Below are 23,939 nucleotides of genomic sequence, written 5' to 3' on the forward strand. Positions count from 1 at the left end.
TTTCCTTGCAATTTTCCTATGATATAGTGAAAGAGCGTAAGAACTGTGGGTTCTGTGTTTCGTGCCAAGTTTTCTGTTTGGTGACAATCCCGATACACTGTTTCACTGGGTTGTATTTTTAGTTTTGTAGAATACTACTATTTTTATACCCATCATATATGGTTTTGGTTCTGTGTGTTCAGCTCTTTTCAAAGTACAGCTTTTTTCATTTCAGGCTTTAATTCCTGAATTGCCATAGAATTTACTGGAAGTAAGGCTTTTTTAATGAGGGCTCTATGTTCTACTTAATATTCTGTAGCCTAAATTTTTAAAACATTCTTTTTGCCTCATGTGTATAAGGTGAAAATTATACTATTATACTATACTATTCAATTAATATCTCAATGGCATATTGGAATAGCATGTTCTTTTAGCAATCATTTCCTTATATGACCAGAATGTGCCTGAAATAGATAATTGGGATAGAGGAAGCTAAGATCCGTCAGAACTCTGCTTTCTAACAGGCAGTGAACTTTGAATTTAATTGGTACTAATTATGATTAGGAAAATGGGATCGCTGAGAATCTCTGCATCTCTGCATCTCTGAGAATCAATGTCATTGGCAACATCATGACTTTGTCTTGTATCTCAAATTTTGCTTACTTTTGATGTTAGCATTTGCTTATCCGTTTGGGCTGGTTTTTAAATTCACGGTTTATCACAGAATAAACAATACTTGTGCAACTGAGAGAAATCCTTGGCAAACAATACCGGATGATATAATAAAGGTATTTTTGAAAGATGTGGGAAATGTTTCTTGTTAGCACTATGAAACATGGCATCTAAATGGGTGGCATAACACGATTTAAAATAAGCACATTTAAATGCTATTGCACTGCTGAAGCCTGCCTCGTGTGAACCTTCCTGCACAGCATGAAACTGGGGGCTAGAATGGCATTTAGAGATGGAATCCAGAGCTCTGCTCACAGCAGAACAAAGTATACAGATGAATGGTTCTTTTGTTTTAAGTGTCTCCAGAGAAGTAAGACATTCTGTAATTTCCCACGTTAAACATTTCAGTAATAAGCAACTCACTTTTATTAGCCTAAACTGAAAATAAATTGATTAGAAATCTTGCATGTAGCTGTGACAGTTTATAATAAGGGCTTTTTTTCTTTTAATTGGTAAGAATTCTACACATTTCTTTTTAATTGCGACCTCACAAAAGTCAAATGTGATAAAGTAATTTTAGACCCTGGTATACCTATTTGAGTAGCCACGTTTCTTTTGCATTTTTGTTCAGTGTGATTGTATTTGGCTCAGAGTAAGTGAATAATTAATGTTAGTTGATTAATAACATAATGATTGTGTTTTGAGTGGATTTGGATGGATGAAAGAGGCCACTTTTTGTGGCCAGATCTCTGTTTTTGTGCCACGGGCCCAGTATGCTAGGTTTTAGTGCTGATAATTATGTCCTTTGAATAGTCACCATCAGATTGATCATAAAGCTGTGGTGAATGAAAGCTTATATGAAAGCCAGTTTTTCTTTAGAAAGGGGAAAAACCAAAGCATTTTATCTCAGTGTTCCTCAGTAAGCTAGCGCTTCTTGGCAATTGTAAATTCTAAATTGGTTCTATTGCCTTTCTGTACTGAACTTGATAAACAGCTTGATATGTGGAGAACAGAGTAACTTAATTGTATCTGCGTAAGTCATTCATTTATTTATTTCATTAGCCAGTACTAATTGAGCACCTACTCAATAATAATCGAGCCTGGCTTCGTTCTAGGTGCTTGGGAGGCAGCAGGGAACCAAACATAAAATCCCCGCCTGCCTGGAACTCACACTGGGAGGGGGACAATAGACAAACGAGTAACATATATGAGCATAAGGTGTTAAATCCTAAGGAGAAGGAAAAACCAGGAAATGGGGAGCGGAGAATGCCAACATGGGAGGGGTCACAGTTTTTGAGAGCAAACCATAGTTTTTGAGAGCAGAAGTCTGGGGGGAAGTGTGAAGGAAGAGCAGGGCGGAGGCCGTGGGGGGGATGCGTGCCTGGCAGATTTGCAGTCACATCAGTCACGGCAGAGTAGGGTGGGAACAGGGCAGCCAGTCGGAGGCTGTGTCGCACTTCAGGTGAGGGATGATGGCGGATTGGGCCGAGTGTTAGCAGTGGAGGTGGAGAGAAGTGGTCAGATCGTGATTATCGTTTGAAGGTAGAGGTAGGGAGATTTGTTGACAGACTGGAAGGAGGGTGTGAGAGAAAGAGAGAAACAGAAGACGACTTCAAGGTTTGGAGCCTGACCCGTTGGAAGAGTGGAACTGACATTTACTGACAAGGTGAAGACGGGGGGAGGACCCAGTGCCTGTTGTTGTGTTTCTTATTCCCTTGTTTTACCTGTATGCATATTGCTTTTTTTCTTTTCACATTTGCTTTGAACACGGTACAAGAGCCTTTGGCTTGAACTGTCTTCAGGTCTCTCAAATGTGGCAAATAAAATGCATAGATAGTAAAATTTTTAAATTATTCAGGGTAACTTTTTGGGAAAGCGAAGTGTACTTTTTAAACAATGGTTTGATAAATAGACCCAGGGAAAGAAAGAACCATCCTGCCACGATTGTTCTAGTGACAGGCCTGTAGTTTGAGAGGTTGGAGATGTTCGGGGATGCAACACTGACATTGAGTTGAAAGAGTATTTCTTCTTTCTCAGTGATGTGGCCTATGGGTGAGCATCAGGGGTGTCGAATGCAGATCTGACATTTCACAGGGCTGAGAAAGGTCTTGTGAATTAGTTCCCCAATGTGTCCACTCCTACATATCAAGGTGATTCATTCCCTTGGTTGTCTGTTTCAATCCCTTCTACTTTTAACTGTAGGCAAGTGAATGTAATGGTATAAAATACCCATTGCATGGATTAATTTAATTGTTATTTTTACCAATAATACCAAGAATTTTACCGAGAATAATTACCAAGAATAATTTTACCAAGAATTAGTTTGGATAACCTACTTAAGATTACTCATGTTTTTCTAAAATTCCCAATTATATATTCACCATGGTTGGTTTTTGTTTTGCATTTTTGTATATTGTACACAGAATCTGAAGGTACTTATGTTGAACACTAACTAAACACATTATATTTTTCAGTGCCCACCAAATCTTCATAAGCAAGATGGATATGCATGCAATCAGAATCAGGTATGCTGGGTGATAAACTTTAAATGTAATTTTAAAAGGATTAGTTTGTGAGTTCTTTTTTTCTTTTTGATAAATGTAACTTTGAAGGGAAATTGCAATTCAAAGACCAATAAATTATTGCAGTGGTCTTCTAATTCAGCATTGCTTCATAGCATATCAAATACTAAATATAGTATTATATTTAACCCTGGTGACAAATTGTCTGATTGAGGGCAAGGGAAAAAATGTAACGACTAAGGAATTACGAATTTAATTTATTGAGTTGTGACCCTCTTTCAATAACGCCAGCTTATTATGGGAAAGTCTGACTGTTATAGTGTGCTGTAATCTGTTATAATTAGGATTTTTTTCTTTCCTGAAAGCCATGTTGTAATGTAACATTCACACCCAAAAGAAGCTAAAGGTCATTCTGGAATCACCCAAGAAGCGTACCAACTTTTGTTTTCCATAAAATGTAAAATTGTAGATGATTAAGTTTTGACTGCAAGAGCTGTACCCTGAGGTCTGTTCTGGGTTTTAGAATTTAACTGTCTGTTGTACTTCCCTTAAGATGTTTGTGATTTTTATTTTCACTGAAAATATTGGGGTATCGAGTGAAAAAAAATCAACTTCTCTAAAACAACAAAAGGAGATCTTGCAGTACAAGTCTGGGGGAAACGGAACCGACTGTGTGGGCCTCCTAATGTGTGTCGCTGTCCTCAGGGCCGCTGCTACAACGGGGAGTGCAAGACCCGAGACAACCAATGTCAGCACATCTGGGGGACGAGTAAGTCATGTTTTCCTGCTTGGTGGCTGCACACAGGTTTCTCTACATACTATCCTGCGCTTCCAGTCTTGCTGAAAGACATGTACAGCTTGGTGTTGTCTTTTGTTTTGTTTTATTTTATTTTGTTTTTAAATGATTATCTATTTATTGAGAGAGAGAGAGCATGAGCAGATGAGGGACAGAGGGAGATAGACAATTCCAAGCAGATTCCATGCTATCGGTGCAGAGCTGGATGCAGGACTTGATCTCAGAAACCATGAGATCATGACCTGAGCCAAAATCAAGAGTAGGATGTTTAACCAACTGAGCCTCCTAGATGCTCCCGGAGTGACGTTTTCAAAAATACTCTAGGAAAGGATGAGAGTAAAGAGGACTGTGAGTGTGATCACAAAACCACAGAAAACAGCTGTTCAAGCTGAGGACTTGTTATCAGAACCAAGTCATGTCACTCAGTGATCTGGCTGTCAGAGGAGGGATGTCACTTCCACTTGCAAAGATCGGGTTCAGTGGGATGGTCACATTCATTGTCGAGACACTTGCGTGATTCACTGCGTACCTTGGGTTTAACTTTTACCCCTCAAGTTAGCCTTCTGTTCTTTTACCCCAGAAAAGTACCAGACTTTTTAAAATTCTGTAATTCTGTTATCTCACTTGGAAGGGAAGAAATGCAGGTCCTTCCTGAGGGGCAGACACATAGAGATTGGAAACAGAGTCATGACTCTCAGTACATTCCCTAGGTGTTAATGCACCCCTTCCCTTCCTGACATTTACACTGCCTTTCCAGCGAACTTCAACTTCAGCCTTTGGGGGCCAGACCACAACAGAGAGAAAAGGCTCTGTCTTGTGGTGGAGGCTGGGTCACCCCCAAAGGAAAGAAAGCACATGAAGGGACAATAGAGCCCCTGCAGGAGTGATTTCAGTGTTCGGCAAATATCATTTAACTGAAAGGTTTACTTTCAGTGCTTCAGTTTTGACAGAGGAAAGATGATAGAGGCATATTTGTCTTTTAAAAGGTTTATAAATCAAAACCCAAGTGTCGATACAAAATCTTAACTGCCTAAGACTTTATAATATATTTTAATATTAATATAAAACAGACCTAAGTTTCTTTTTTTTTTTTATTTTTTTAATGTTTATTTATTTTTGAGAAAGAGAGAGACATAGTGTGAGTGGGGGAGGGGCAGAGAGCAAGGGAGACACAGGATCCGAAGCAGGCTCTAGGCTCTGAGCTGTCAGCACGGAGCCCAATGCAGGGCTCAAACCCACAACACATGAGATCATGACCTGAGCCAAAGTCAGATGCTTAACCAGCTGAGCCACCCAGGCACCCCAGGCCTAAGATTCTTTATTAGTTTTCTGTATGCCACTTTCCCTATGCCTGCTGATGGCCATTTCTACCTCCCTCCCTGAAACCCACCAAACAAGAATTTGGGAATCAGTTTGTTTTTCAAGTTAAAAACAGGGATGTGTTAGCACTGTCTTGTAGTAGCTTGCAAGAGCCAAGTGTTAAATTTTCAGGAATTTCAGAAGCCTGTTGCCATCACATTGACGGTTGAAAATTAGCCATGTGTTAATTAGACCGTGGAAATTTGCACAGTGGTATTTACACCATGGAAATTGGCATGGAAATTGGCAAATGCTATGAGTCAGAATTTTTTTTTTTCTTTTTGTGGACAACCAGTTGTTAAGCATTTACCTGCACACTGCTGGTTGTGAATAACAAAATGACTAACACAAATTCTCTTCTCTTGCATATCTCCAAAAGAGGCTTCAGGGTCTGACAAGTTCTGTTACGAAAAGCTGAACACAGAAGGCACAGAGAAGGGAAACTGTGGGAAGGATGGAGACCGATGGATCCAGTGCAGCAAACAGTGAGTGGTCAGCTTCAGGGGCACAATGAGTGACTTGGAAGGCCTGGCTCAAATGTGACTTGGGCACAAAATAAGTGTTACTGATTTTTAATAAACAGTCAACTATTGAAAATGTTAAGAGTATGTACTTTAAGAACACATTAGTCTATCTAGAAGCAAATGGCTGTGGACTAAGCAGTTGCCGTGGCACAGACTCACAACATTTCTGTAAAACATTTCTCCCATGTTGTCTTTTACCTGATGCTTGTCTGAAAAGACACTTTGCCAAGTGTTAAGACATAATATTGGGTCTTAATTTGCTACTTTTGCTGGAAGGTATGGCCTATGAATGTACTAGTATACACAAAGTTCTACAAGCACAATATGTGGATTGTCTATATTTCGGGGACAACTCGAAGTGAAGTGGTACATATTATGGATCATTCCGTGAGTGCAATACCATTTGATTTAATTAAGCATCTAACGTCTATATCAGATTTCCCCCCCACTTCTAAAAAGCCTCTAGTTAGTGCATATTGGAGGCATCTTTACTCAGGAAATGACATATTTTTAGAGGACACTGGTAATAGTTTTCCCTGGATTAGTTTCGGAAAGTGAAAACTGTGATTGTATAGTTTATTAAAGTTAACTCAGTGACATGATCTATGGGACCATTAAGTTATGGGCCAAATTTCCTTCATTATCCTTCCGTATCCATAAGGATTCTCCCAGTTCTGAAGCAAAGCAAGGAGTTTTATTTTTCTAGTTAATGATCTCTCTGTGGTACTTTATGAAACTTTGCTATTCCATGTAGTCTTTGATGGTGGATGAGGCCTTAGGAGACAACAGATCTTTGACCAAAATTTCTTTAAAATTAAACCAAAATATGGGGCGCCTGGGTGGCGCAGTCGGTTAAGCGTCCGACTTCAGCCAGGTCACGATCTCGCGGTCCGTGAGTTCGAGCCCCGCGTCGGGCTCTGGGCTGATGGCTCAGAGCCTGGAGCCTGTTTCCGATTCTGTGTCTCCCTCTCTCTCTGCCCCTCCCCCGTTCATGCTCTGTCTCTCTCTGTCCCAAAAATAAACGTTGAAAAAAAAAATTTAAAATTAAACCAAAATAATAGAACGTAACTTCTCAACTAATGTCTCACAGGTGAGGCACAGACATTCCAAAATATTGCTTCTCTTTCGAAGGTGACAGACAGTAGGAGGGAGTGGGGCCTAAAGTAGTAAAAATGTATGTGGTTGGACACCTGGATTTCATTAGCTTAATGTCCTGGACAAACCTATCATTTCTCTGTGTCTATGTCACTTCAAAAAGTTTGGGAGGCATTGGATTGGATCATTGTAAAAGATAGCTTTTGAATATCTAGTAATAGAACATCCAACCCCCAAGGGGGTAAAGAAAATTAATGCCTGTTTTCTGAAATGTTTAAAAATCGGGATATATAGCATGTAAGCAGAAAAGTGAATAACGCACAAATATTTAGTTTGCCAAATGATTATTACATGAATCTCCATGTCATTCCTACCTGGATCAAGGAATAGAACTTGCAGCATTGCAGAAAACGTATTCTTCCTGCAAGGTGCCCTTGTCTCTCTCCCGCAGGTACTGCCATCCTTTTATGGCAATTACTTTCTTGGCTTTTACAGTTTGGCTGCCTAAGTTTTCATCCCTAAACAATATATTTTGCCTAAGGTTTTGGTATAAAAGGAATCATACTTCATGCATTATTTTCTATTTTGCCTCTCAAGGTCAGCATTTTAAGCATCTTCCGTGGTGTGTGTTGTTGTTTATACGTATTGTTCATTTGTTTTATTTTCATTCGTATTCATATTCCCATCCCATGGTGTATTTCTCCTCTCTGTGTTAATTTAGGTAGCTTCCATGTTTTGGCTGTTAGGAACCATACTGCTGTGGGTATTCTTATACGTGTAACTTAGCGCACACTTGTACATGTTTTTCTAAGGCCGATACCCAAAAGAAAAATGGCTAGGTTGGAGGGTATGTGTCTTTTCAGTGCCACCCAGATGATGTCACAGCTTTCTAAAATGGCTGTACTAGTAAACCCCACCGTCAGTATTATGCACATGATACTTTTGTGGAATCACATACTGACCAACACTTGGTATTAAAAGACGTTTTACTTTTATCCTTTCTGGTGGCATAAACTGCCATTTAATTTTGGTTTGAATTTGCATTTCCCTGATTGCAAATGGAATTTAGTACATTTTTGTAGTACATTTGTAGTACATTTATCGGACATGGATTTCCTTTGTTTTGATGTGTCATTTCAATTCCCCGCCCTTTTTTAGGGGAGAGTTCATTGTTTACTTAACAAATAAGCTGGAGGTAGCTGCTCTCATGGGGGCGGGGGCAGGGGCGGGGGCGGGGTGTGTGTGTGTGTGTCATTTAACAGTGTCTCTAAGGACCCAGATGATTTTGACCCCGTAGCATGTTGGAGTGTCTGTCCTTCTGCTTGTGAACTCACGATGGCAAGGTTGGATACAAAGGCTGCACATTCAAAGACAGGCAGTGTGAGAGTAGGAACAAAAGGTCTTCTCCCTGTTGGGCTCTGACCTCTTATCCAGAAAGCAGCATTCTCCCCAGCAACTTCCTATCTGGCTCCTCTTCCAGTCACCACACCCAGGGGCCACTTTTAGCCCTATTAGGGCAGGACAGAGGGAAAGTGGCCGTAGGGGATGGGGGTGCCAGACTAGCTCAGACACCGGTCATGATCCATCTCTTGAGGTTGGGCATGTCGCTACCCAAACAAAACTGTGATCCTGTGAGCAAGGAAGGCGTGGGTCATAGCCAACCAGCAGTATTTGAACACGTCTTTATTTAGAAGGAAAGAAAATATTTTCAATTTTTGAATAGATGTGGACTGGATAGTTTTGATTATTTTGAGCTTGATTCATCCTATCCTGTTCTGTTTTTGTTTTTATTTGACATGCTCAGTGATGTGTTCTGTGGATTTTTACTCTGTACCAATCTTACTCGAGCTCCACGCATTGGTCAACTTCAGGGTGAGATCATCCCAACTTCCTTCTACCATCAAGGCCGAGTGATTGACTGCAGGTAATATGTTAAATGTTTGAAAATCTAATGAATCACGAGAATTACAAATTCAGAAAAATCAAATGAATTTTTTCTGTTTCTCACAAGAGGACTGTTGACTTTAATTTTATGATCACCTTTCATGTTTAGAGTTAAAAAACAAGGTTGTATATTGATTTGCAAATTACATTTGCTCAAAAATGGGACCACTTATTAGTAGTAGGGTCTTCTTTGTAATTATAACTGTTGAGTAGACTTACAGTGTCCATTTTGACCTATGGTTAAAGCTTTGAGCATTGTAATAGCTCAGTATTTGAACACTATGTGTGTTTTATTTTTTATCATAAAAAATAAACTTTATACTTCACGCAGCATATTTCTGCTTTAAAGATGGTTTAATACTCAACATATAGAGCATATTTATTAAGATGTTATTTATAGTTGTAGGCATGCATTTGATATCCAATTATCTGTGAGTACAGGGCACAGGAAGTATGAGGCTTATTTTTTAAATCACGTGCACATGGTACTGTTGTGGCCCCAAACACGTCTGGGATTCCCCTACAGAACCGCTTTTAGTGCCTGCAGACTTTTATCCGTAGTGTCCTTAGAGTAGCTAACCTTCATCTTCCATGAGTGAATGTAAGCTTTGGAAACATCCAAAAAAAAAAAAAACAACTTTTGAAGAAGATTTAGTAAAGTGGTTGGGTGAGCAAATTGAAAACTGTTCTCTTGCTCAAATGATTGCTGGTTTTTGTTTCCTTTAAACTGCTCTGAAAACAATTCTAACCAGGTCCTAGACAATAAGATCCTTCCTGGAATAAATTTGTAATCTAATTACTTAGACGCACATTCTTTGAATGTGTAAGTTTTCACACATCTTTAGATACGACAGCCTAATTAAATTATATATTCTAAACTAGTATATTATGTAAAAGCTGGCTTCTTTTGTTCTTAGGCAACTCACCCTTAGTCTTAATGCTGGTCTTGACAGCAAGTGAAGATTTAGTATATACTTTGTGCCGATGACATTTTTTCCCCAATGACATGCAGTGCAATAATGGCAATGAAATGTATTTCCTGTCCTCATGTTCTTTTATTGAAGGGAGGTGGAAAAGAGGGAAAGGCAGGGAGAGGTGGAGAAATGCTAGGAGCCATCTATGTCCACTGACAGCCTCTTTAATTTCATGAAGAGCAAGCCTCTTTCATGTTGGCTTTCTGTTTCTAACTATGGTGCTAATGGTTGCATGAATATCTTTCTCCTTTTTAGTGGTGCTCATGTGATTTTAGATGATGATACAGATGTGGGCTATGTAGAAGATGGAACGCCATGTGGTCCATCCATGATGTGTTTAGATCGGAAGTGCCTACTGATTCAGGCCCTAAATATGAGTAGCTGCCCACTTGATTCCAAGGGTAAAGTCTGTTCAGGCCATGGGGTAAGTAGGCATCCGTGTTCCAGTTTAAACCTTTATTCTCTGGCATCCTCAAAGTTCACAGTTGTCAGATTTGCATTTCAGCCATTCTCCTTTTGCGTCTGCTGCCAGTGTCTATGCACTATGATAATTTCCAGACTATCCTCACCTGCTAAGGATAATACCCATAGGTACCGATATGGTTTTATTTGTGTTGTTTGTTTTATCACTGGCTATTTGTGTTTCCCACATTGTCTATACCTTGCCAGCTAAAGAGGTGGAAGAAATTGGTAGGGTTCCTAAAACAACCGTAGACCCCACGTGAACTACTTTGTGCCATTCAAGATAACTTTAGTCCTCTCAGTATTCCCTTTCAGCCACTCAGCATGTGTACTGAGTATCTGTGTGTACAAGATCACATAGACTAGATGTTGAATCACTGATATAATTCACATGTTTAAAATTGTATAGTTCTGCTCCGCCCATTGCCAGCTGAAGAGAAAATGCTTTCTCCACTCACACTTGTATGTGTTTGTAATTCTGTGAACAAGGTGGGCAGACACTGCCTGGCAAACTGAGACTTAATATCTCGACACAGAATTTAATAATTATTAAAAAAATTTTTTTTTCAACGTTTATTTATTTTTGGGACAGAGAGAGACAGAGCATGAACGGGGGAGGGGCAGAGAGAGAGGGAGACACAGAATCAGAAACAGGCTCCAGGCTCTGAGCCATCAGCCCAGAGCCTGACGCGGGGCTCGAACTCCCGGACCGCGAGATCGTGACCTGGCTGAAGTCGGACGCTCAACCGACTGTGCCACCCAGGCGCCCCGTATTTAATAATTATTTAAATTAGCTTAGTAAAAGAAAGACGTTTCAAAATTTATACAGACTTTAGAAATGGGAAAAAAATAGACATGAAGAAATTGAGAGTGATAACATAAAAGGAAAATGCTGGAAGGAAGGCAAAAAATAATCAAAATATAGCTAGCTAGCAGAAGACGTGGAATACAACAAGGTAGAGAGGCCTTAGAAGGAAATGCCTAATGACTATTCAGGGTTTTGGGTTTGGTTGAATCCTAAGGCTCACCAGTATAGTTTAGTGATTTAGAGCATGGTTTTGGAGGCTAGAAAGAACCATGGGTTTGAGTCCTGACTGTGCCCCTTGGTCTCCTGGTGACTTTGGGTAAGGCACTTACCTTCTCTTAGCCACCAGGGTGATGGATAGTATGGGGATTAAATTAGATGCTATGCATAAAGCACTCGGCATAGGTACCTAGCACATAGTGAATGTTCAATAATCACTGTTAAAATAAAAGCACTGGACAGACATTTCAGTTATTTCAGTTACCTCTCTGAAAACATCATAAAACTTAATGTCTAGAAAGGCCCTTCTTAATTCTGTACTTTTCTTGTCACTTTTTCGTCCTGTTAAATAAAAGGTCAGATTCAACCTTGTTAATCGCAATCATGCTATTATAACACTTCAGATTAAAAAGCTTCTTATACCAATAGGCTGATATTCAGTTTATCATCTCTAATGATCTGTCTCTGAATGTATTTCACAGGCAGATAAGAATTTAAACACCTCTATCTCTAGTTTGCATGGTTGTTTATTTCATCTAAATTACAAGTCCATTCCAGCATGCTGCTTGGTCCCCAGGACAAGCGAAAGGAGACAACAATCATTCTAGGAGGGTCTTCAGCCTGGCTGACTGAGAGAAGGGTGATACCAAGGGCAGGCAGGGGAGGTGGGTGTTGTGCTCATTTGGACATGGTGAGGTAAAACAATGCATTGGTGATTTATTTCATCTGGTGTTTAATCTCTGGCCCTGCCACTGGAGCCCTGTATCTGTTAATTTCTTGAATTAAGCATATGTTTCTGAAGTATGTTCCTAGAAACAACTACTTCTGAAAAAATGACATTGTCAGACATTTGTGTAAATAATATCAACATAAACAATTAACATTTAATTTAAAATTTTCTTCCATTTGGAGGCACCTGGCTGGTTCAATTGGTAGAATATGTGACTCTTGATCTCAGGGTTGTGAGTTTGAGCCCCACGTTGGGTGTAGAGATTACTTAAAAGTAAAATCTTAAAAAACATTTTTTCTTCTTTTAATGGGTATTTCTCTATAATTAACAAGAAAACACCACTCAGCAATTTTATGTATATGTTGTCTCCCCTTTTCAACCATGGGAGACTTAAAAAATTCAAAGTGGTTTTTAAAGGCTTCTGCCCTGCCCCACGTCTCTTTTACATTCATCACCATTAGTCAAAAAAGCAGAATGAGGGGCACTTGGGTGGCTCAGTTGGTTAAGCGTCCGACTTCAGCTCAGGTCACAATCTCGTGGTCCGTGAGTTCGAGCCCTGTGTCGGGCTCTGGGCTGATGGCTCAGAGCCTGGAGCCTGCTTCCGATTCTGTGTCTCCCTCTCTCTCTGCCCCTCCCCTGCTCACGGTCTGTCTCTCCCTCTCAAAAATAAATAAACATTAAAAAAAATGTTTAAGAAAGCACCATGAAAATGTCCCATTTCTGTTTTTTGTTCCTCACAGGTGTGTAGTAATGAAGCCACCTGCATCTGCGATTTCACCTGGGCAGGGACAGACTGCAGTATCCGGGATCCAGTTAGGAACCTTCACCCCCCCAAGGATGAAGGACCCAAGGGTTTGTGCGATTTCAGTTTCAATTCATTACATGCTGAATTTGTTGGCACTCTTCCGGTGGTGCCAATATAACAAGTGAAACGATTTGAAAGGAGACACTCCAGAGTATCTCTTTTGCCATTCAAACATATAATTCATGTTACTGAAGCATTAAGGATTCTAGAGTGACGTAGTGAAGCGTTTGAATTTCCCCTAGTTTAGAACTGAGATTAGAAAGAAGTAAATATACCAATTTCCTTCCTTGCAGTTTCCTCTCTTTCCTATAAACCTCCTTCCTTTTCCATAAGCACATATGTTAATCATTGTACAGTTTGTCTCCACTCTGCCAGTTTCCTAATAGGTAAAATCTTTGTGGCTAACATGAGACTCTAGTCATTCCTCAGAATTAGAATCCTCCAGAGGGAAATTGCTGTCTTATATGCTCTGCTTAAACACATTTTTGATTGGGAAGAAGTGGAAAATCTTCACAGAACTATATATATTTTTAAGTTTATGTATTTATTTTGAGGGAGAGAGAAAGAGCATGTGTGAGTTGGGCAGGGGCAGAGAGAAAGAGAGAGAGAAAGGAAGAAAGAGAGAATCCCAAGCAGGCTCTGTGCTGATAGCACAGAGCCTGATGCAGGGCTCGATCTCACAAACTGTGAGATCATGACCTGAGCCAAAATCAAAAGTCAGACGCTTAACCAACTGAGCCACCCAGGTTCCCCCAAAATCCTCACCGAACTTTAATTCTTCAAAGAGAATATGAAAGATCTGGACTTTGTTTTAGTCAGTTATCAGAAAGAGAGAAATTAGAATTTTAAAATTAGAAGGAGTCTCAATGGCCATCTAGAACCACCCTCATCTTGCAGATGAGAACACCCAGGCCTTGAAGACAGGTGACATTTTATAGTTATCCAGGTAGCCAGAGACAGAGCTGGGACCAAGACCCAAGTGCCCGATCTCAGGCCCAGTCTTTTCTGTTACGTTGTGTTATAACATGCTCTTTATCATCATAAACTTGGTAATCACTTTCTCATTATTCCTCCCCCATTCCCAAGCCCTCATATGATTTCAAAGACCTAAAATAAGTCATCAATTGCAGTAGGCTTATTACAGCATCTATAGCATTGTACCTGAGAAACCAGAGTTTCTAGAGCAGAGGATGTGTCCCAGTGACATCGTACATCACGTTCTTTTTCATGGTGCCACTAATGATATTTTATAAATAACTATCATGATTTTTTCCTGCAGGTAGGAAAAGTACGTATAGAAATAGTGTCATTTTGATTGCTTAGTTTTGCATGGGAGCTCATTTAAACTCTCTGAACTTCAGCATCGGGAAAATATTGGGAAAATATGACTTTGAAAAGTATATGAAGCGCCATGCTCCTCAGTTCCTGAAGAGATTTAGCTCATCTGGGTGCATGTGTAATGTTCAGTAATAGTGGGTGTGTTAAAAAGTCTCCATGCATTTACTTAATATGCCTATGATATTGAAATTCTGTAAGAAGAACCATAGTCACACCCTCACAGTCTATTTCTGTTCTCCTACTTCTATTTGTAAAAAGGAACCAGTTCCACTTTTACATTTAGTCTTAAAACTGGAACAAAAAATTCTTGGATCCACCTTCAGAAGTTAGATTTAGAGCAGATTTCAAACTCTGACAAGAGAAGCAGACGTTCATTCTTTCCAAATTTTCTCTCCATGGCACGTCTGTGATTCTCTTAAAGATCTAGATGCTGTTTCTTCAAGTGATATATAAAGAAGAGATGAACAGAGCTAAATTGGCTTAGCCTCTGTCCTTTTTCAGTACGTGGGGGTAGAGGGTTAGCAGTTGTCCGATTCTATTTCCCATTCCTTCACCCACCTATGCCTAGAAAGCTTAGTTGGGAGGGTGTGAAGCAAACAGCTGCATTCTGGAAAAGAGGAGATTCACAGCCGCCTTCTGTTTTGTTTTCCTTTTCCCCATGGTGCTCTTCTATATTATCTTTTAAAAATAACTTTTATGACCATTCAAGTAATACTTGTTTATGGTAGAGAATTTTGGAAATAAGGAAAAGATTAAAAAGAAAATAAAAATCACCCTTAATGCCACAACTCAGAGGTAATCAGTATACACATTCTGGTGTATTTCTTTTCTGTCGCATGTTTTCTTTTTTCATTATTAGTGAAGACAATGGAGTCACGAAAGTAAAGGCACCCCCTTGTTCTAAAATTACTAAAATCCTCGTGACTCTGGTAATCTTTATTAAATAGAAAAAAGCCATTAATTACTATCTATGAAGAGCAGTTATTATTGTAAATCATTAGATTTCTAGAAAAGTCAAGCAGTTTTAGCATGACTAAATAATAGCTTTATCTATGATGGTTATTAATATCTTTTCAGCCTCTATAAACAATCGGTTAATACATTAGTAAAATGAGAAAGAAAATCACAATTTTAACACCTCGTTATCAGTTTTATGATTTTGTTTTTGATATTCTGGTTAAAAGAAAATGATAAGAGAGAAACTAGGTACTTCCAATTGTATCCAGATAGCAAATATTTATTGGCCATCTACTATTTAAAAGGCAGCACATCCTTGGCATATTGTAGGCACTCAATAAATATTACATCCTTTCCCTTTGGGATCACGTGAAGGAAACAAAATGGTGCATGCTAGTGCTGATTTTCAGTTTGCTAGTAACCATTTGTATTGCGTTGTCGAAGAGTAGCAGGTCATGAACTCAAGACACTGAAACAGTCTGTACTTTCTTGACTGTGGGTGCCAAGGTTGCTTGTGAGGTGCCAAGGTTTTTCTGTAACTGATTGCAATATATTCTTTTTCATGATCGAAGTAGTTTGGTTGGCACTGGCCTTATGGATCACAGTGTTTGGGTGCTTCTCAGCTGCTTGCCATATACAGTGGGCAAGACCCAAGTGATGTGACCTGTCATATCCACGGATGAAGGCTTTTCTGTATAGATACAGTGACAGGGTATTAAAACATACTTAGTTTTATTTAATTTTAGTGTGTTTTCTTGTTATGGAGGAAAAAATTCAAAAACAAAGCTGAGAATATTGCCTTTTGTATTATTAACATGGGCATAAAAGATAAATTGTATACAACTGCAGGCCTCTGAATCAAAACATAATTAGTAAAAAAAAAAAAAAAAAAAGGAGAACTCTGTGACTTTGTTTCAGCTGATGAGGGTGTCAGAAATGAGCCAGTGTGTTCTGGGTATTTCTCTTATTTTAACAGAAAGTTTCTGGAAGAATAAAAACTCAACCTCTCCATCTGGGTAGGGGCAACCCCCCCCCCCACACACACATAAAAATATTGCCATTCAATCAAAAAGAATGAAATCTTGCCATTTACAACTACGTGGATGGAACTAGAGGGTATTATGCTGAACAAAATTAGCCAGTCAGAGCAAGACAAATATATGACTTCATTCATATGTGGAATTTAAGATACAAAAGAGATGAACATAAGGGAAGGGAAGCAAAAATAATATAAAAACAAGGAGGGGGACAAAACATAAGAGACTCTTAAATATAGAGAACAAACAGGGTTGCCAGAGGGGTTGTGGGAGGGGGGAAGGGCTAAATGGGAAGGTGCATTAGGGAGAACACTTGTTAGGATGAGCACTGGGTGTTATACGTAAGGGATGAATCACTGGAATCTACTCCTGAAATCATTATAGCACTATATGCTAAGTAACTTGAATGTAAATTAAATTTAATTAATTAATTAATTAATTAAAAAGCTAAAAAGAAACATTGCCATTGAAGTTGGCTCTGCACTTGTTGACCCACAGTTTATTTGCTCCAATGTCTCAAACCAAAATTATTAAAAGACAGGAAATAGCATTTCAAAGCAGAAACCATGTGAGCAAAGATTTTTTTTAAAAAGATTTTCCATTACATACTACTTCACTCATGTTTTCTACACTGTCATTTATTTCCCATATTTTTACATATGAAGATTCTTCTGGTCCCTCATCTCCCAACATGTGTCCACTGAATTCGCTGAAAGAAGTTATTTTACTTTACCCTAATGGGGTAGAATAAGTTTGCGCCTTTTAAAAGGCCTGGAACTCCCACAGGCTATAGGAGAGTCAGTAGAAGTACTGATAATTTTTGTCAATTTGTGGGCATTTTTTCATGGTGCTTATTATGCAACGCAATGGAACTTTTCTCACTGGATGGTTTGCAGCAGCATTACAGGAGGAAAGAGAAGAAACTGATACATACCACATTTTCATCGATAAGGAAGGGCAGAGACGCTGCTAAGAAGCTTTGGTTAGACCCTTTCATTATGTCCACAGTCATCACATCAGAGACAGAAAGGCCTTAGTGGCCATTCAGTCCAGACCCATTGTTTTACAAATGGGTCTAACTTAATTCCCAAGGGTAACAGAGCCAAGAGTAAAACATAGATCACCTGGTCTTGAGCCTAATACTTTTTCTGTTATTGCACACTGACTGCCTCACTGAAAGCTGAGTATTAAGTTACTCTGCGGGTTCTCACAGCATAGTAATAAGTAGAAAGGGTGAGGCAATAAGCAGGTAATGATTAAGCATATTAGCTCATCCATTGCTTCTCAAGGGAGTATTATATTATTAGCATTTAGTATCTTGAAAGCAATAATTTCTAAGTCTTAATACCTTAAAGAGCATTATTAATGTTTACATTTACCTTTTGTGTATATCTGTTGCTTCCTTTGTGAATGCACACATCTTTGATTTTGTAGTTCAGATGAGTAGATATTAGGTATTATGGTAGTATATGATTACGCTCTTGCAGAATTATGTATCACCTATGTATTTGTCTCATCAGTAATGGCCTCATCAATAACTTAAGGGTTTACCAGGTTTTAAAAGTTTTCAGTAACTGAGTTTATTTTGTTTGGGTTCAGAAAAACTCCATGATATTTCCATTGACAGTGTCTGAAATAATATTCTTATATGAAGTTAATTTGTTTTTCATCTTTTTAGACATTTGTCCCAGTGTATCTGAAAATGAACTTAACTTTTTAAAAATTTCATGGGAAAGAGTAAGGAGATCTGATTGTGTATCTGACAATGAAATATGGAGCTAGAAAATATATGTGTGTCATGCCAATATTGTATTCTAACATATAAAGAATATATTTAGTATTTATTTCTAATCCTAAATGTTAGCAAAATCATACATCCCTGCAGAAAGAACTTTGGTTTATAGAGTACAAATGATGGCTTTGATGCCTCCTGCCTTTGAAGTATTCGGGATGCAGGATTATAGCGCCTTTCGCTCATTAGAATCACATGGATGAAATAATGCACCTTTTTGTTTCAGAAACTCTCTAAAAGTAAAAAAAAAAACCCCAACTACTCAGTTTCAAAAGCGCAATTTCACGCTATCTGAAGCATGACTTGTCTGTGGAAGAATTCTACGTATAAAGTAAGAATGTCTTAAGAAAAGGAGAAAATTTACAGTTTGTATCTTAATATTACATAGTTATCAAAAATTCTGCCTGTTAGCACATGTGAGCCTAGGTAGCAGGGAAGCAACACTAAAAACAATGATAATAATAAACCAACAAACATCAGAATTTAATAAAACAAAAATGAGGACATATTGCTAGAAAATAATTTCCACAAACAAGTTATAATACAAAGGTAAGTATGTTAAAGAATTAGGAAACAAAGTCGCATCCCTAATAGAGGGATTGCGTTATTAGTTATGAGTCTTTACAAGTTTCATCTCCAGGTTTGGTGTAATGCAAAGAAAGTGAGGTATATCATCATGTACCCAGCATAGTTCCTGGGACAAAAAACACATCTAGTAGATAATGAATGAACAAATAAATGCATGAATGAATGAACAATTACAGTTACATCATAAATAAGTTAGTATAGAGGTCAAAAGGAGAGCATAGACCCCCAAAAGTCCAAGGGAGGTTTTTTTTTCAATAAGAAGGTAAATCCTTTGTAGCTCTGGGGAGCAGCTGAAACCTGTTTTCAAATTTGTCCCCTATAAAAATCTACCCACTTGTGAGCCAAGCAATTCATTCATGTCAATTTAAAAGCAGGTTGAGGGGCGCCTGGGTGGCGCAGTCGGTTAAGCGTCCGACTTCAGCCAGGTCACGATCTCGCGGTCCGTGAGTTCGAGCCCCGTGTCGGGCTCTGGGCTGATGGCTCAGAGCCTGGAGCCTGCTTCCGATTCTGTGTCTCCCTCTCTCTCTGCCCCTCCCCCGTTCATGCTCTGTCTCTCTCTGTCCCAAAAATAAATAAACGTTGAAAAAAAAAAAAAATTTAAAAAAAAAATAAAATAAAAGCAGGTTGAGTCACTGCGCGCTGGAAGAAATAACCCTGTTAAGTATCGCGATAAAGAGTCAAGCGTATTTTACATACCTTTGCAGTACACCAGAATTAAAGGTAGCGGGCAAACAAGGAGGAGGGGGAAGACTTTTGAAAAAGCTTTTTTCCCCACTTATTTTGTCTCGTTTTGGTGCTAGCAGTGGTTATCAATTAAGAGTTGGGAGATAATTATTCTTGCTCAGCAGAGATTATAGACTGTATCTGTTTCTCTGGAATGCATATTTGAAGTGTCTGTAGGGATGCCTTGCTCCTCTGGTTGGTTTCTAACACCCACATGATGGATTGCCTAATTCTCTTTATGCTACAGAGAGGAATTATATCAGTAGCAAATAAAAAGGCCTTTTTAAATTGTTATTCATCATTCATGCAGTTATAATTTTTAAAAATTAACACACATTCATTTACTACCACATTTTACAGGTGTGTGTGTGTGTGTGTGTGTGTGTGTGTGTGTCCTGCAATTTAGCATATGTAGCTTATATAAACATTGAAGAGTTAATAGGAGTTTCAGGTATTTTGGCTCTGAGGGCCAATGCCTAAATCTTAAGCAAAAAAAAAAACAAAAAAAAAAAACCCAAAAAACCCAAATTGTAATATAATGTGTCCTTGTTAATTTAGTATTCTGAAGGCAATTATTTTCTAAGATCTTAAAAAATGAGTATTTATATTTATAGTACCTTTCATTCCAGTATTTGCCTCCACAGTTTAGAAATCTGAGATATGGTTTGGTTATTTTGAATTCTAATGTACTGTCATATCTGGAAAACATCACCACCACCTTATATGTTGGTCTTTTTTCCATTCCCCTCAATGCCCTCAGTAGACTTTCTGTTTTCTGTTGTGTTTCCGTTTTTTTTTTTGTTTTTGTTTTTGTTTTTTGCTTTTTATTAACAACTCAGGTTGTGCCTAGCTAAGGATAAAAACTAGAGTCTCTCACTCTTATTGTTTCACCTGCGATTAAGTGGATGTACCCCTAGTCACCAGCGTTAGCGATCAAGGTTCTCTCTCTTCTTTGGGAGAGTAGTTGGACCCAAATGGTCAATGAACACAATACTAAGCCTTAAAAAACTGTGAGTTCAAATCATGGCTCTTTGTTTTCCTTCACCGTCTCACAGCACACAATCTGTGCCATGCAGCCTTGTCAAAGTTAATCTCTCTTTTCATTAGTAAAGTGATTTGAAGCCAGCGCTTTTGATCGCATGAAGATAGGAGATAAAGTGTGTATATGTCCACACACTTGCACGCGCGCACACACACAGACACAGTCAATCTTAAATAATCTGCCTTCCTGCCCCAGCACTAAACTTCTTGCCTGTGTGGAGAGCAGCCTGGGCACCTCTGGGCAGTGCGGACCCTTTTTGCAACATGTGAAAGCTCAGAGCTCAGCACGGAAGAGGTGATGTGCAGGGGTGGAGTGTCTCCAGTCAGTAATCTACCATTGGGTGATCTGAAGCAATCAGTGCTTCCCAGGGACCCTGACTTTCTCCGAGTGCATAGTTTATGCCCTGCAAACTGTAAACAACAACAACAACAACAACAACTAAACACCCAAAGACTGTGCCAGAAACCCAAACATTGCAGAGTTATGTGCAATGCACTTTTCCAGGTGAAAATGTACTTAATTTTAAAGATAGTCTTTTAAATTTGTAGGATTTTCATAAAATTGAATGTAAGTTCTAAAGTTTGAAAAGATGCAGCTTCTTAGGTGTATTTTACAGTTTGAGAAGTTTGTGAAGTATGCTAATGGTCTGTTACTTTGGAATTAAAATCCAGACTTGCTGTTATGCTGTTTAAATGACATTTTCATTCCAACTCATTCCTTGTAGGAACTGTAACTCAAATTAGATTATTTATATGTTTAACAGTATTTATAAGAGAGGATTTTTTAAGTAGGGTTTGTAGAGTTTGAAGTTAAATTAGCCTCAACATTATTCTCCAGTGTTTTCAATGTGTATGTAGACCTTCATTTTAAATTTTAAAGCAGAGATGTCAGTATTTCACTGACTTTCAAAGCATTTCCTGAATAGATTATGTTGTGTGTTAGCGCAATCAGTGTGTGATTCGTTTCCTTTGTTAAAACCATCTCCGTTTTCCCTCCACACAGTGCACATGACCACAAGCAGGCTAATAGGTGCTGTGGCAGGCACCATTCTGGCCCTGGGGGTGATTTTTGGAGGCACAGGGTGGGGAATAGAGTAAGCATCTTTGTGAGTCTCGGAGTGTTTCTGTTTGGTTCCCGGTGTGTGAACTGACTGCTGGTACCTAATCCCCACCGCGTGTTGTCTCGTTGATGTGTTCCCCTTGCAAGTGCACCTTGTGGTGTTATTTGGATGTGTCTGTGTCGTGTGGTTTCCTCGTGCAGTGAAGAACCTTCTCCTGTCTGGAACAATGTGGGGCATAAAATAATATTGGGGTGCTTATGATGTCTTCACAATTGAGACGATGGTCCAAAAGCTTCCATTGTTCTTCTACTTATAAAAGTAATTTTAAGATACAGACCTTTTATTGTCATTATTTTTTATTGACAAAAAATGCTTTTATGTGAGTGTTTTATTAGTATTCTTAAAATGAATGCAATCTTCGCCGAATAAATCCACGTTTACAGCTGGGAATTATTAATAGTTGGCAGCTTCTTTTGAAGATAATTTGAGTGATAGTCACTAATATTCCCTCCATGTATTTAAAGTGATATGGGAAGCTTTGGCTTAACTTTTTAAAGAAGATACTTAGCATATTGCCTTCATTTTTAAAATATAAAATAGATTGATAATTCAAATTAGATGCTTCCATAACTGTGTGGGACCAAAGAGTGTGAAGAAGAAAAAGATATTTATCCAAGCCGGCAAAACCTTAAGGGGAGTAGTTGCAGATTATCTGGTGGCTTTGTCTTAAAAATAGCCAGTGCACAAATAAATTGTGTGTCCCTGGCCCGTGTTGATCTTTCACAGAAATACAGGTCTTCTGGTACCTCTATTAAGGTTGCTGTGTACTTGATCCAAGCCTCAGAATAGCTGTCAGTTCTCCATGGGATATTATTTTCATGAAGTTGCTGATCTGTAGACTAAAAGGTTTCGTGATTCCCCCCTCTCTCTAATTACAGGAAGAACATTTACAAATGACAGAAATACCCTTTCCCATGCTGTCTTTGTGTTCATGGGGATGGGTGACACTTCACAGTGGCCCCGGATGAATTACTGGTATCTTAAGGAACCACCACATAGCCTCTACTCAACCTGTTCAAACCATGGGCATGTTGATCGTGTAACACGCATTCCTCCTTAGTCCCAGTGATTGTGGCCCACAGATGCCCTTCCATACCAGTACTGGGAGACCCAGACACCGAAATAGTACAAGGAAAGCAGGCCTGTAGTTCCCACTCTGTGTGGAAGATTACCCGAACCTTCTCTCCCCTGGTTTGAAGGACTTTGACTAGATTTACACCTGCCCACTCACCTCCCATGGGTACAGACTGTGAACTAGTTAACCCAGGGCAGCTAGAAAGACTGGAAAAGATATTTTGTTGCTCTTTACCTATTAGAATATAAAGTTTTAGAGCAGAGGTAACATTTAGAGAAAACAAAAACTTTGCCTTGTAAAATTTCACTTTAGATCTGCTGACTGGATTACCTATAGAAGTAACATTCCTTTTCCAGGGGAAATTCTATACATACATTTATGTGAAATTCCTCCTTGAAGAAAGGTAGTTTTTGAAAAAATCATCCCAAGCGTGGTTTTCGATTATTTATTGACCATAATTGTGATGTGCTGCAAAGTACCAACTAAGGGATGAATTTTAATAACTTTCCCTTTGAGTCTTAGAGCTAGGCAACCCCCAAGGCATTTGTTGTAAAGCATAGTCCTTGTGACCAGTGTCTGTTTTCATCATCCCTTCCAGTCTTGTTGGTTTGTGGCTATTTCTGGTTGTGACAGGTAAGTCTGTATAAGTGTATTATTTTTTCTAAAAATAGATTTGTTATTTATCATTCTTGGCTTATGCACTATTTTTTGTTTATTAGTTTACTGATTGTTTTCCTTCAAATTCTAAACTTTGTCATAATTGCCAAATCATACAGTTTTTTTAAAAAAAATCCATGATAGTACAGTATACATTGTTTTAACACCTCCTGGCTTAGCTAATAGTGTAATGTTCATTTAGTCACTAAGGATTCCGTGAAGAGAAGGTTTGGAAGTTTTTTGTTTGTTTGGGTTTTTGGGAGCAGGGGGCAGGGGGTTATTTCTACACCTTAGTTTATAATTGTAAATCAGGACTCATTTGTCATGAATTATCTATTGATTCTAATCCCAACCTGTCTTCTGAGCTAGTAGAGTACAAATCATGTCTAAAGCCTAAGGTACATGGAAATATAAATATTTTCTAAATGTTTATTTCAAAATATGTTTCCTTGTTAAAATGTGGGGAGGAAATACATATAAGTGGACTGTTTCATTAGAGCAGGGGTTAGCAAACTTTCTGTAAACGGCCAGAAGGTAAATAGTTTTGACTTTGCAGGCCACAGGATGTTTGTCACAGCCTTGTGACTCTGCTGTCTTAGCACGAAAGAAACTGTAAACCACATGAAAATGAATTAGCGTGGCTGTATTCCAACAAAATTTCTTTGCAAACCAGTAAGTGGAGCCAGATTTGGCCAGTGGGTTATATAGTTTGCTGACCCTTGAT

General features: G+C 38.7%; 1 protein-coding gene across 6 annotated transcripts in view; it reads left to right on the plus strand.

The window, feature by feature from the left end:
• Positions 1-23,939, plus strand: part of ADAM23 (ADAM metallopeptidase domain 23) — a 194,794-nt gene that overhangs the window by 144,516 nt on the left and 26,339 nt on the right. For 5 of the 6 annotated variants that reach the window (XM_086719442.1, XM_086719444.1, XM_025929762.2 and 2 more), the window contains exons 19-24: positions 3,126-3,176; positions 3,879-3,942; positions 5,708-5,813; positions 8,752-8,871; positions 10,121-10,289; positions 12,822-12,933. In XM_086719442.1, the coding sequence (XP_086575568.1) occupies positions 3,126-3,176; positions 3,879-3,942; positions 5,708-5,813; positions 8,752-8,871; positions 10,121-10,289; positions 12,822-12,933 (622 nt within the window). Of the gene's footprint in view, positions 1-3,125; positions 3,177-3,878; positions 3,943-5,707; positions 5,814-8,751; positions 8,872-10,120; positions 10,290-12,821; positions 12,934-18,236; positions 18,583-23,939 lie in introns of those variants that run through there. The other variant, XM_086719446.1, reaches the window with a different exon arrangement.

This window comes from Puma concolor, chromosome C1, assembly GCF_028749965.1.
Source record: "Puma concolor isolate L17-30 chromosome C1, mPumCon1.1.hap2, whole genome shotgun sequence".
NCBI classification, from domain to species: Eukaryota; Metazoa; Chordata; class Mammalia; order Carnivora; family Felidae; genus Puma; species Puma concolor.